General features: G+C 60.3%; 1 protein-coding gene across 2 annotated transcripts in view; it reads right to left on the bottom strand.

The window, feature by feature from the left end:
* Positions 1 to 403: 403 nt before the first annotated feature.
* QSOX1 (quiescin sulfhydryl oxidase 1) overlaps positions 404 to 12,443 on the bottom strand; it is a 38,483-nt gene continuing 26,443 nt past the window's right edge. The window contains exons 7-13 of one of the 2 annotated variants that reach the window (XM_045536145.1): positions 12,216 to 12,350; positions 10,389 to 10,518; positions 7,211 to 7,333; positions 5,991 to 6,138; positions 4,093 to 4,272; positions 1,876 to 2,204; positions 404 to 612 (exon numbers count right to left, since the gene is read on the bottom strand). In XM_045536145.1, coding sequence (XP_045392101.1) covers positions 562 to 612; positions 1,876 to 2,204; positions 4,093 to 4,272; positions 5,991 to 6,138; positions 7,211 to 7,333; positions 10,389 to 10,518; positions 12,216 to 12,350 — 1,096 coding nt within the window. In that variant the 3' untranslated portion in view covers positions 404 to 561. Of the gene's footprint in view, positions 2,205 to 4,092; positions 4,273 to 5,990; positions 6,139 to 7,210; positions 7,334 to 10,388; positions 10,519 to 12,215; positions 12,351 to 12,443 lie in introns of both variants that reach the window. The other variant, XM_045536144.1, reaches the window with a different exon arrangement.

Genomic DNA, 12,443 nt, shown 5'->3' with positions numbered 1-12,443 from the left:
TTCATTATCAGCTGCTCTGATCCTTGCAAAACCCAGCAGGCTGGATTAGGGGTGGGTTCTCTAATCCTGGCGGGCCCTTCCCCGGGCGCTCTGGCAAACAAGCCCCACTCCCCGGAGGAGGAGCTGGGGGCGGGGCAAGCGCCCCAGCAGGGCTGAGAGAGCAGGAGGAGGCAGTGGGGGGCTCCACATCCCCAGAGGCCTGTCCCCTGTGCACAAGGGGCCTGCAGGGGCGGGGGGCGTGGAGAGCTCTGGGGGTGTCGGGAGGATGCCTCCTCCCCTGCAGCCGGGAGCCGAGTGTGCTGGGGCAGGGTCCGGCCGGGCCCCAGGGGGCACTGGTCTCTGTGCATTCTGTCTAGACCCCGCCACTACGTCTCCAAGTAGCAAGTTAAGAACACACTGATGCTTGCCTTAACAAAAATAATTTATTCCACAAGGCTTCCAAGCAGTGGGGTAGCGTGGGAATCACGCGTGTGTACGGGCTGCCCTCCCCTTGTGCCCTCCCAACTTCTGCGCACGTGGGAGGTGGCACCTGGGGACGACACCTGCCTTGCTATCTTCAGCTCAGCACCCATCACAGCCAAACATTAGCGTAGATCTACTTTGGAGACCAAACTAAAAAGACAAAAGACCCAGCTCAGAGCGGCTGGAGCTCAATGGGGAGAAGCCAAAGCATGTTCAATGCAGCCACCTCTTCCGTGCGGCCTCCCTCTACCTCTCCCCGCGGAGCCCCAAGCCAAGGCACTGCGGAGCCCAACACCCCTCCTTGCGCCACCTCGCCAGCTCTTACTCCAGGTCCTGCCAAGCCACTCACCCCACGGCCCAGCGGCTGTCACCTGCCTCACCTGGGAGACCAGCATGATTCCCAGAAGCTTCTAGACCCCCCCACCCCCACAGCCAAATCCCACCGGGGAGGTCTGTGTAGCTGGCCCTCTGTGCCCTGCCCAGCCTCCAGAGGCCGTCTGTCCTCCTTTGGTGCCAAGGCCTCTTTGTGTCCAGATGGAAGAATGGACGGAGGCCTGGAATGTGGTAAAGAGTTTCCACTCCCACCTGCCCCACCCAGGGGACCCTCTTCTGGCTTCACCTGTCCCAGTTTGGGGCCAAGACCAAGCAGGGAGAGATCGAGGCTCCAGCGAGAATGGGGCAGGAGTGCACATAAGCTGAAAAATACGGATTTGGTGCCCAGAGGCCAGCGGCTGAGGCTCCCTAAGCTCACAGCCTGCGGGGACCCTCCTCAGTGCGGTCAGAGGAACCGGGACCCTGTTCCTGTCTTGTGTCTCTGGGACTTTCCTTCCCCACAGACCCAAGAAGGTTCACTGGAGCCACTGGTTTTCCTGGGTCTCCCACCCTTCTAGGCTGGACAGGAACAGGGGGTGGGAGGGCAGGGCAGGGGAGGAGTGGGGGGCCGGAAGAGCCCCATGGGTGGCAGCTCCCGCTCTGGCCCCTGCCGAGCCGGGCGGCTCAGGCTGTGGGGTGGCCAGCAGGGCCCTTCGGAGCCCTCATTTTGGCCCGGAAGTAGGTGTACACGGCGAGCAGGCCCAGGAAGGAAAGGGAGTAGAGCCCCACGCAGAGGCTGATGTCCAGGTGGGAAAAGCCCCCTCCCAGCACCTGCAGCCACTGGCCGTGGCCCTGCTGCGCTCGGGCCTCCGGCCCCCAGGCAGGGACGTCCGCCAGCTGCCTGGAGCTGCGGCCTATTCTCCTCGGCCCTAAAGGGCCCCCGGGGCGGTTCTTCTCGGCCAGCACCGCAGCCCCCGAGTCCCGCTTGCTCAGGCGCCGGGGCTCAGGCGGCTGCCCGGGCTCGTCACCCCTCTGGAGCTCTGTCGCAGGCTCAGGGGGCCCCTGGCCTGGGCCTGCGTGCAGCTCCGGGGGGCCACTTGCCTCAGGTCCCCTGGGAGGAACATCTGGGATGGCGGTTCCCGGGGACTTGGCCCCCTCAGGGCCCAGGGTTGAATTCCCAGGCTCCAGCTCCAGGCTCGCCATCGCCAGCCTTGGGGTGGCTGCCAGATTCTGCGTGCCACTCCGGGGGGCCGGCCCAGCGCGGGGGGCGTCCAGCACGATGTTGCTTGGGGAGAAGTGGGCCTTGAGGAAGCGGAGGGTGGCGCCCACGTCCCACACAGGCACCCCCGACAGCTCATTGTGGCAGGCCGCGCAGAGCTCGCGTGGCGGCCACTGCACCTTGGGGAACCGGGGGTCCTCGCTGGGGGCGCCTGCGGGGGGAAGCACACGGGACGGGCCGTGAGAAAGCAGACTGAAGCCCAGGAAAGGAGGCTGAGGAGGATTCTGTCCACCTGCAGCCCCCGCACTCTGCGGCTTCCCAGTCACCGCCCGGTGTCCCCCTTTGCTGACTTTACCACCAGTTTGTGCCCTGGGACCAGACACGTCTGCAGAATAGTCTGTTTTGCCATCCCCGGATGCTCTGCTAGTGTTGTCTTTTTGAATTTTTCTGAAATTTCCCAAATTTTACACAGTGAAAATATATTACTTTTGTTAAGTAAAGGGGAAAAAAAATTTTTTTTTTTTTTTTTTGAGACAGTCTCGCTCTGTCACCCAGGCCAGAGGGCCATGGCGTCAGCCTAGCTCACAGCAACCTCAAACTCCTGGGCTCAAGGGATCCTCCTGCCTCAGCCTCCCGAGTAGCTGGGACTACAGGCACTCACCACCCTGCCCAGCTAACTTCTTGTTTCTATGTTTAGGTGCCTGGCTAATTTTTTCTAGTTTTTAGTAGAGACAGGGTCTCACTCTTGCTCAGGCTGGTCTTGAACTCCTGACCTCAAACGGTCCTCCCACCTTGGCCTCCCAGAGTGCTAGGATTACAGGCATAGGGGAAGGTGTTTTTTAAAACAAGCATTGGCTACGCGTGGTAATTCCACAGGTACCCTCCTCAAGCCAACTGCAGCTCTCCGGGGTAGGCGGGGGGTAGGGGTGGGCCCCAAGAGGCAGGTGTGGGAGGCCTGGGGACACTCAGGGGCGTTGGGAAGTGGCTGGGCCAGCTCTAGGCAGAGCCCCGGGCTGCGCCACAGAGGGTTAGTCACCGGCCGCCAGGGAACACCAGCCAGCCCATCCATCCCTCTTGTAGGAAGCGCCTCTTCTAAAGGTTTTAATAGGGGAAAAAAGACTTTGACCACAAGGAAGCAGCAGCAGTAACAGCGACTGCCACAGAAGTCAGAATGGTTAGTCTGGGGAGTGGGCAAAAGTAGATTCCAAGAGTCAGACCTCAAAAGTGAGCACTCAGTTAGTACCTGCTCACTAGGGGTTTGCTCTGCAAGGCGCCCACCAGGGAGAGGAAGGCACTGCCTTGCCTTTGGCCCTCGGAGGGACGCCCCAGCTCCTGGCCCTGCACCGGCAGCTGGGAGCCTGCCGAGGTCATGGGGCTGGAGGGTCAAATGGAGCATTTGGTGACAGGGCAGGGCGGGGGCATGGGGGGAGGGCAGGAGGAAAAGACAGGCATGTGTGTTCTTTTCAGAGTCCACAGGAGGCCCCAGGAGACCAGGACCAAGTGCAGGCGCTGAACCACCACCTGCTCCGTTCCCCTCGGCCTCGCCCAGCCCCCTCCCCACCCTCGGACAAGCCGCCTCCTATCCACAGATGGCTCCTTCCCCAGCCCGCTGTCCCTGGAGTTTAATGCTTTTGCCTGTTGGGCCCATCAGACTTTTGCACACGGGGAAAAGAACACACTGTCAGTGAGGGAGGGCAGAGACGGGGCCTCCCCCTGGGGGAATCAGTCCCTGGTATGTCCAGGAGGACCAGTCCTCTCTTCCAGTGCATTCTGTCATTAGACCCTTCGGGGGGCTGGCAGGGGGGAATCCCAGCTCTCTCTTCCTTAGTGGTTTAAGTAAGGGGCCCCAACAAGCCAAAGCACGGTGGAGTTAGGGGAGGCCCTGGTGCAGGCAGAAGAGTGAGCAATGGCATTGGAACACCAGAGACTGAAAGTGTCAAAGCCTCGGTTTGCTTATCTAGAAAACGGGTCCGATGATACTGGCTTGGTTAACAGGGCTGGGATGTTACTAATGAGACAATGAGCGTCCCTTCCTCCAGCTCTGGCCCAAGACCCCAACGTTCCCTCCATGCCCCGCCTTGGAGGTGGCCCTTGCTTACCTGCGAGGCGAGCATTGACCTTGTTGTGGGAAGACCAGAACCAGAGGACGGCGTCATCCAGACTCCCCACCCGGTTCATGGAGGCGGCCGCCATCTGCTCGAAGTGGCCAGCGCAGTCTCGGCAGCCAAAGAAGGAGCGAACGTAGCCCCGGATGGCCTGGAGGACCTCCTGGGCCTGGGCTGCAGGGGAGAGGAGACGTCACGCACCTTCAGGCTCCCTGCCCCTGCCGGCCCCTCCTCTGTCCCCTCCACCGGCCACCTTGTCCTCCCCAGCCCCACCGTGGTCACCCCTACGGGGGTGCCCCACAGCCCAGCCCGTGCAAGGAGAGGCCCAGTGTCCCCTTGCCTGCTTCTCTACCTGCCAGGGGTAGCGTTGGAGGTGACCCCATCTCCCCCCAAACTCCTAAACCCAGTTCTCCTTCTCTGCCCCTCTTCTAGGTGCTTGTCACTTACACCCAGGACAAAGTCCACACTCCTCAGCAAGACACCAGGCTCCCTGCGACGTGGCAGGAGCGCACCCCGCCCCGGCCCCACACTCCTCCGCCCGCCTGCTTCAGGCTTCCCTGAAACTCGCTCCCTCGGCTTCCGAGTCCTTCCTGCTCGGGCCTGCGTGTCCTAATCCGTCTCCATCACCCAGCGGCGGCAAAGGCTCCTTAACTCCCCCTGAAGACACAACCCTCCCCTCCACCTGCTCCCTGTGCTCCAAACCCTCTGCTTCCCCCTGCAATCCCTCCTGTTCTCACCCCTCCATCCACAGGGACTCAGCACCCTGCTCGCAGCGGCTCCTTGGCGAGGTTCGTGCCCACACCCGCCATGCCTGCCCCGGCCCAGGCACCACCTCCCTCCACGAGGCCGCACCTGCCACCTGCCCGGGCGGGGCCTCACCCCTTCTCGCCTCCTCCAGGACATTACTCCTGTGGATACTTTCTTTCTTTACTGTACCTTCAATGTCTCCCTCAGACAGGGGGTTATTCCAACTGGTAAAAACAATTACAATAAAGAAATCCCCTCTCTGACCAGTTATACCCCATTCCTGCCCATTATCTCCAACATCTTGCCGCCTCCTCTCTCCTCAGCCTAATCCAACCCGGCCGTGTCTCCATCGCCCACTGAAACGGCTCTCACGGAGCCATCTTCGCCTCGCACCACCTCCAGCAGCCTGGGCCCAGCTGCGACACTCTACTTTGGGGCCCTGTGGAAATCACAGTGGCGGCTCCTTCCGTCTCTTTGTAGCGGTCTGGATGCTTCACCGCCCAGTTCTCAGCACTCTTTTCTACCTCCCCACTAGGGAGCTCCTCCAGTGCCGTGGCTTGAACTGTAATCTATATGCCAGTGGCCTCAAAGTTGACCTCGTGTCCTGCGCCTCTCCCCAGAAGCCCTGACCCAATGTGCACGTCTCCACGCAGACGTCTAGGCGGCACGAAACAGACCACTGGCTCCACCCCTCCCCTCCAGCCTTCCCCTGCCTCAGCTCGCAGGACCATCGTCCACCAGATCCTCAGGCCCCACGACCCCGGAGCCCACCCTGAGTCCTGGTTCCCACCTACTCTTCCTCCAATCCACCACGAAGTCCTACCAGCTCTGCTTTCTAAATACCCCCAAATCTGACCACTTCCTCCATGGGCCCCCCCCAAAACTCTAGTCCACCCAGAGGCAGAGGACAGGACCAGGTGAATTCTCCGAGTCCTCCCCCTTCTGGGATTGGTCCCTCGCTGGTCCTGTGTGGCCAGCTGCAGATGCAGAGAGCCCGCGGGAGGGAGCCCCGAGCCTGTCTCCACCCCACCCCCTAAATACGGGCCGGGAGCAGGGAGCCGGAGGTCTGCTCCAGGAGTTGCCCTGTTCCCTCGTCCCTGCGGACGGGGTCTGAGGCACGGTGGGCAAACAGGCCCCGGACTCACCTCTTTCCTGCGCATGGTCCCCCTTGTGCCGAGCTGCCTGCACAGTCAGGAGGTGGAAGAGGAGCCACAGGGAGCAGGGAAAGCCCCGGAAATGCGGCTCACTCCCCTGGCAGCCGACCCAGTTCACCTTCTCGGCAAGAACAGCGCCCTAAGGACACAGAGGAACGTCAGGGCCGACAGGGAGAGGGACAAGGGTGGGATGAGAGGGGGGAGAGACACAAAGGCCGGCGCACAGCCCTCAGGGGGATGAGGTCCCTTGCTCAGTCGACCGCCTTGACGGTGGCATTTCCCTGCCACCAGCTCCACCCATCGAAGGAGCAGCAGATCTGAAAACCTGTGACACAGGTCACGTTACATCCTGTTCTAGCCTCAACTCCCCCACCTGTAAGACAACAGGGTTGATCTCTGAGGTCCTTTCAAGCTTTGAAATCCTACAAGTCTACAAGGTTCTGCACCCCGGCTGGCTGCAGTGGCCACCTCTGCCCACAGCAGCAGGAGCCGGAGCCCAGGAAGGTGCCCTGGGGAGGGCCAGAGCAGCCGCGCTGAGGGGCACCACGTGCCTGGGGGCAGCAGAGAGCAGTAGTTAAAAATTCTGGCATTCACCAGGCACGGTGGCTCACGCCTGTAATCCTAGCGGTCTGGGAGGCCAAGGTGGGAGGGTCGCTTGAGATCAGGCACCTAAGACCAGCATGAGCAAGAGTGAGACCCCCATCTCTACTAAAAATAGAAAAATTAGCCAGGCATGATGTCATGTGCCTGTAGTCCCAGCTATTTGGGAGGCTGAGGCAGGAGGATCCCTTGAGCCCAGGAGTTTGAGGTTGCTGTGAGCTAGGCTGATGCAACGGCACTCTAGCCTGTGTGACAGAGCGAGACTTTTGTCTCAAAAACAAGAAAAACAAACTCTGGTGTCTCACCAGTTTTTAATGCCAGCCCACCCACTTACTGGCTGCATCATCTCAGATGAGTTGTTTAACCTCTCCTAACCTCAGTTTCTTCATCTGCCAAATGGGGATAACATCTATCTTCTACTAATGTTATGAGGATTAGATGAGACATGCACAGAGCTCAATAAATAGTTTGGTAATTATTAATGGAATGACCTAAGCTCACTGGTTCCTTCCTGAATGCACATTGGTGCAGGTCACAGATTACACTGTCAACCCCCCCTGTTCCCATAAATATCACGGATGGGGAGGAGATCGTTTGTTTCCCAGACTCACCTCCTTCCTGTTGTCCAGAGCAGCTTTAAAGAAACTGTAGGGAATTTTCTTTCTCTGCTGCTTCTTGAGCCACTCGTTCACAGAGTGAAGGAAGTTCTGGACTAAGGGCGGGCCAGGGAAGTACTGTGGGGAGGAACAAGTGAAAGTTGGGGAGTGAAAAGCAACTGCCCCAGAGTCCCACAGTCCTGCAGAGGGGAGGAGCTGTGCAGAAGTAGGCCAATGCAGTTTTCTGGAAAGTTCCAAAACCACCAGGCTGTCTATCCTGCCTAGGACGCAAATGTGGATTCCTGCCTACCTTTGCTCTGGGCACCTGGTGAGGCCAGAGGACAGGGGTGGGCAGGGGGGTTCTAACAGGGTCTCCCCCTCTCCAGGCTTCAGGCTCGTGCAGCCCCCTGACCACGTGCCACCCTCAGAGGAAGGGTGCTGGGACCCTGGGCCACACAGCTGTCTCTGAAGGTGATCTTCTGATAGAGCAGCTGACTTGGCAACTGACAGGCTGGCCGGGCTGGGCTGGTAAAAACCCTTTCATTTGTATTCCATGGGCTGCCAGTGGGACCAGCCGGGCCAGGGGCTTCTAGCCGAGATCCAGACCTTGATGGTAACTCCCAATAGTCTCTGAGGAGCAGGAAAAGCTACTTTGACAATAAGTCAACTCAAATCTGATTAGTATCAGCACTTTAAAACCACAAGGACCCCAGGGAGGAGGACGTGTGTGCGTGTGTGTGCGCGTCCGTGTGTGTGCGTGTGCATTTGCGTGTGTGTGTGTGCACACGTGGGCGGGGGCAGGAGAAAGGGGGGGGCAGTGGCAGAGCAGGTCGGATAAAGCCACCACGAGGCAGGTCGACAGGACAACGACCCTGAGAAACTTACAGTGAAAAAAGAGCAAAGAGAAACATCTGCAAGAAGGACACTGGAGACAGGAATGTTAACTAAACAGAAAAACCTGCTAACGGATCCAGTCCTCCGAGAGAGCCAGTCCGTGTTCCCATCAAACCTCAGGGGCTGGCCACCTTCCCCCAGAGTGAGCAGTGGCCGGAAGGAACCTGTGTCGCCACGCTCCCTGCCGGCAGCCTGCAATGTACAGCTGGAAATCAGCACTTCCCAGTGACCTTCGCGGCACCTTGACTGAGCCTCTGAGGCTCTGCGGCAGCGGGAAGACGACCGAGGGCTCTGGACTGCAGGGAGCGAGGACAGCCTGGTGACCACACGCCACCCAGTGGCCGGTCCCGCCAGCCGCTCGCAGCAGGAGCGGGCAGAGAGGGGGCGGGAGGGCAGCGCAGGACTGGCCCAGGGCCTCCCCACGGGCACCCCTGAGCCGGCCGTTCCCCAGGGCTGAGCCGGCAGGTGAGCAGCTGCCCCCTCGGGCCCTTGGTGCCCCGGAGCGCCGTGCCCGTGGTGCCGAAGAGCACAGGCCTGAGAAGTGGGTGCAAATCCCAGCTCGGCCGCTCGCCGGCTGGGGGAGCCTGGGCAAGGCGCTTCACCTCGGGGGCTGCTTCCTCATCCATGAAATGGAGGTAATACTAGAACACACCCTCTGGAGTTTGTTGGGAGAAACACACAAAGAGCACTGCAGAGTCCCCCGGGAAATGGCAGCTGCTGTCATTCCCACTCGGGAGGAAGCGACCCAAGCACGGGGAGGGCGGATCGCTCTGCAGTGTCCGGAGATGAGTGGGCAGAGCCCAGCAGGGGTCTGCGAGCTGGGCCCCAGGTGCTCCTGCCCCTGCTGTTGGGCTTCCCCAGCTTCCTCCCGCCCCGTCTCCAAGGCCAGCCCTGTCCTCCCGAGGGCCCCGGCCCTGGCGGGAGGGCTCCTTCCCCGCAAAATCACTTCCAGGCCTTGCTGAAGGTGGGAGCCCAGCAGGCGCCACCCAGAGGGGCTGCTTACGCCTCCGCCCAGCTCGCGGATGTCCTGGCTGTCATTCTTTCCCCCCACCTGGCTGCAAACAGCCCCTCTAGGGCCACACAAAACCCAGCTTGGAGCACGGCTGAGATGGAACATGAGGAACAACCTTCCTGGGGTGACTCCTTCAGAGGGACTGGGGCTCCAGGTGGCTGTCCAAGGAAGGTGGAAAGCACCCTGGGGGCCCTCAGGAGTCAGGAGAGGGGACCCATCGGGCCGCTCTAGACCCCTCTGAGTCCCCAGGCCGCCAGCCCAAGGCCACTGCACCGTGGGGACCTAGCGCTCTCGGTCTCTGAGGGAAGGTCGCTACCATAGCAATGGGCTGAAGAACCGGGGCTCATTCTGTGAGGGGCCAAAGGCTGTAACGTCCCTTACAGGGCCCTCTCAGTGTCATCACACATGCATGTGACCGAGTGGCCGCATGGCCAGGACTAGACCTGCACTGAGAAGCCGGGGCTCAGACCCAGCCCCCAGGGCCGAGGGAGGCTGCAGGGACCAGAGCCCGCGTCTGACTCAGTAGGTCCCAGCAGGCAGCGCTGGCGGTGGATCTGGAGCAGAGAGGAGGAGGCAGGAGCAGGAGGCAGCCACCCCCTCACCTCCTGAGACGCAGCAGCGGGCAAAGCAGCACAGGCCCTGCCGCCCGGGCGCTCAGTCCCAGGCCTGACCAGAACATGCCCCAGCTGGGAGACCCACGGCAAGTCACTTGAGCTCCCCAGGCTTCTTAAATGGGGGGATATCTGTCACCTTGCAGAGCAGTTAAGAGGATTAAACATGTGACAGACATCAGGCAAGAAGGAGCTGGAAACTGCAGAGGAAGGAGGGCGTGGCTAGGGGCGGTCCGGGTCAGACTGGGAGGGAAGAAAGCAGTTTCGGAAATGCATCGTCTCCTTCACCGTGGCGTCCCAGGGCTCCTGCTTCCCCACCACCATGGCAGGGAGAGACAAGCCACATTCCGGAGCTCAGACTGAGGGGGAGGACTCGGGCATTGGGCAGAGCCACAGTCACTGAACCAGCTGGGAGTATCTCCAGGTGTCAGGGTCCCTGGCCTTGTGTCCCACCTACCCCCTGCGTGGGGCAGGGTCGTGCCTGGCAGGGCAGGGCTGGTGTGGGGCACGCCTGAGGCTGGACAGGGGCAGCCCACGGTGGACTGGGCGAGCTGTGGGTCCAGCTGTCCAGCCAGGCCACGGGCTCCCAGAGGAGGGCTGGCGTGGGCCCAGCTTGCAGGAACGCACGCTAATCATCGGTGGAATCGCAGACAAGAGAGGCCATGGCCCCGCTTACCTTGGCCAGCACTGCCACAAAGTTTTTCAGGGCCACCAGGCGCTGCCCCTCCAGGACTGAGAACTTGCCCACTTCTACCCGCAGGATGTAGTGCAGCGCGGACTCCAGGTCAGCCATGTAGATCTTGGAGCTGAGGAGCCAGAGGGAGGCAGAGAGACAAAGGGGCATTAACCGTGGGGCAGCGGGTGCTGGGCGGGGAGGAGCATCCAGAGCTAAAGGGAGAGAAGAGGAGGGGCACTGCTGATGGTCACAGGGTCCTGGAAGCTAGCACTTGCCTCTGCCAAAAATTTGCTGTGTGACTTTGGGTAAATTGCTTAACTTCTCTGAGCCTCAATTCCTCATTTGTAAGACAGGAATAATAATATTAATGCATTGGTCACAAGAAGGTTGCTAAGGGGATTAAATATTAATAAAAGCACAAATGTAAAACTCTCAGCAGCTCCTGGCATAGAATAGGGGTTTCCCCTCCCCGGCCCCAGGGCCAGCCCATGGCTCACTAATCAGGCCACTTCTGAGCAAAGACCCCCTAGGGACAAACAGACCACACACGACATGTCTCTGGAAAGGCTGGGCCCTCTTTGAAATACCAAGGCTGGGGACTGGGGGGCGGCGGCTGGAAGGGAAGTGGGTTTGCATTTCTCGCAGTGCTGATGTGCTCCCAGCTGCCAGGCCCCATGTCACACTCCCCACAGGCCTGGGGAAGGGCTGTGGTTTCCCAGCTGGCTGCCCCACCCCACGCCCATCATGCCACTTGGGGTCCAGGCTCAGGGCTCTGATGGCGTGAGCCTTCAGTGCTGGCTGCCCCTCCACCCCTGCCCACCGGGACCTGGGTTCTAGACTCGGTTCAACAGTGAGCTAGTTCTGTGAGCTTGGGCAAGTCAGCCACCTCGCTGGGCCCCATTTACCTCACCTGCCCAATAAATGAGTCACGCCTGCCCCCCTGCCTCCCGAGGTCGTAGACAACCACTATGGTCAATGACAGGGAGAGCGCTGGGACTGCCTGTGCTTCCCCCTCAGGGCCAAGTCCCCTCTCTGTGCTCTACTTGGTGTCCTTGGGCCTCAGTTTACCTCTCCAATTCTCTCATGCAGCCCCTAATGGAGCCCACCGTCCTGACCAGCTCTGAGCTCCCTGCTCACACAGTTCCATTTGGTATGCAGCTGGTGCCAATGCAAGAGGCCTATGGATCTGTCTGCCTGCCCCACCAGCAGGAAGTCTAGCACAAGAGAAACCCAAGGAGCCTCAGAGGGAAGAGCAGCTTTCTTACGCTTACAATTACGCACAATGATACAGGCTGCCTGAAGAAGTAGTGAGCTTCCCAACACTGGAAGCATTCAAATGAGGTTAGCTGCCTTCCCAGAAGGGATGCAGGGAAGGGGACTGTAAGGTCTGTGTGAGCAGGGCCTACATATGTCCTCCATATGTCTGTGTTTACAGTACCTAGCACATAGTGAGTACTCAAAAATATTTGCTGAGGAAATAACTGCTTGGGTGGGAAACTGGTTTGGAGGCCTCAGAGTATCTGTCCTGCTTAATGGCCGCAGACACTGGAAAGCATTTGTTCTGTCACGAAGGACAACTGGAAATGCTGTTCACCCCCCGCAGTCGGCAGTGGGCCTGGCAGCCGGCTAACTGCTGCTGCCCCCGCACCTTGAGGGCCCTGTGCCTGGCCCTCCGTGGGGAGGAGGGGGGTCTCGGCTCAGCAGGGCACGTGCTGCACCTATGACAAGGAATAGGAGTGAACAAGAGAGTGTGATTGCACGTGGGGGGTCTGTGACCAGAGGAAAGGCTGGGATCAGGGACTACGTGGGCACCGGGCGTGGCCTTACCGATCTGCGAATTTCCAGACAGTGGGAGCTATCCTGTGGGCAGTGGTGGGCGCGACTGTGGTCCCGACGGCCTCCCTGGTGAGCCCAGAGAGCCTCCTCAGGTAATCGGTATAGAAGGACCTGGATTCCACCACCCTGTGAGGGCAGAGAACCACAGAGGAGAGGCAGTGAGTCTGGAAGGACAAAACCCCAGAGTTAAACAACGTCAGAAGAGGAAGCGGAGTGGCT

The sequence above is a fragment of the Lemur catta genome, chromosome 23 (genome assembly GCF_020740605.2).
Source record: "Lemur catta isolate mLemCat1 chromosome 23, mLemCat1.pri, whole genome shotgun sequence".
Taxonomy (NCBI): Eukaryota; Metazoa; Chordata; class Mammalia; order Primates; family Lemuridae; genus Lemur; species Lemur catta.
Note: the sequence above shows the minus strand (reverse complement) of the source record. Positions and strands in the feature narration are given on the sequence as shown.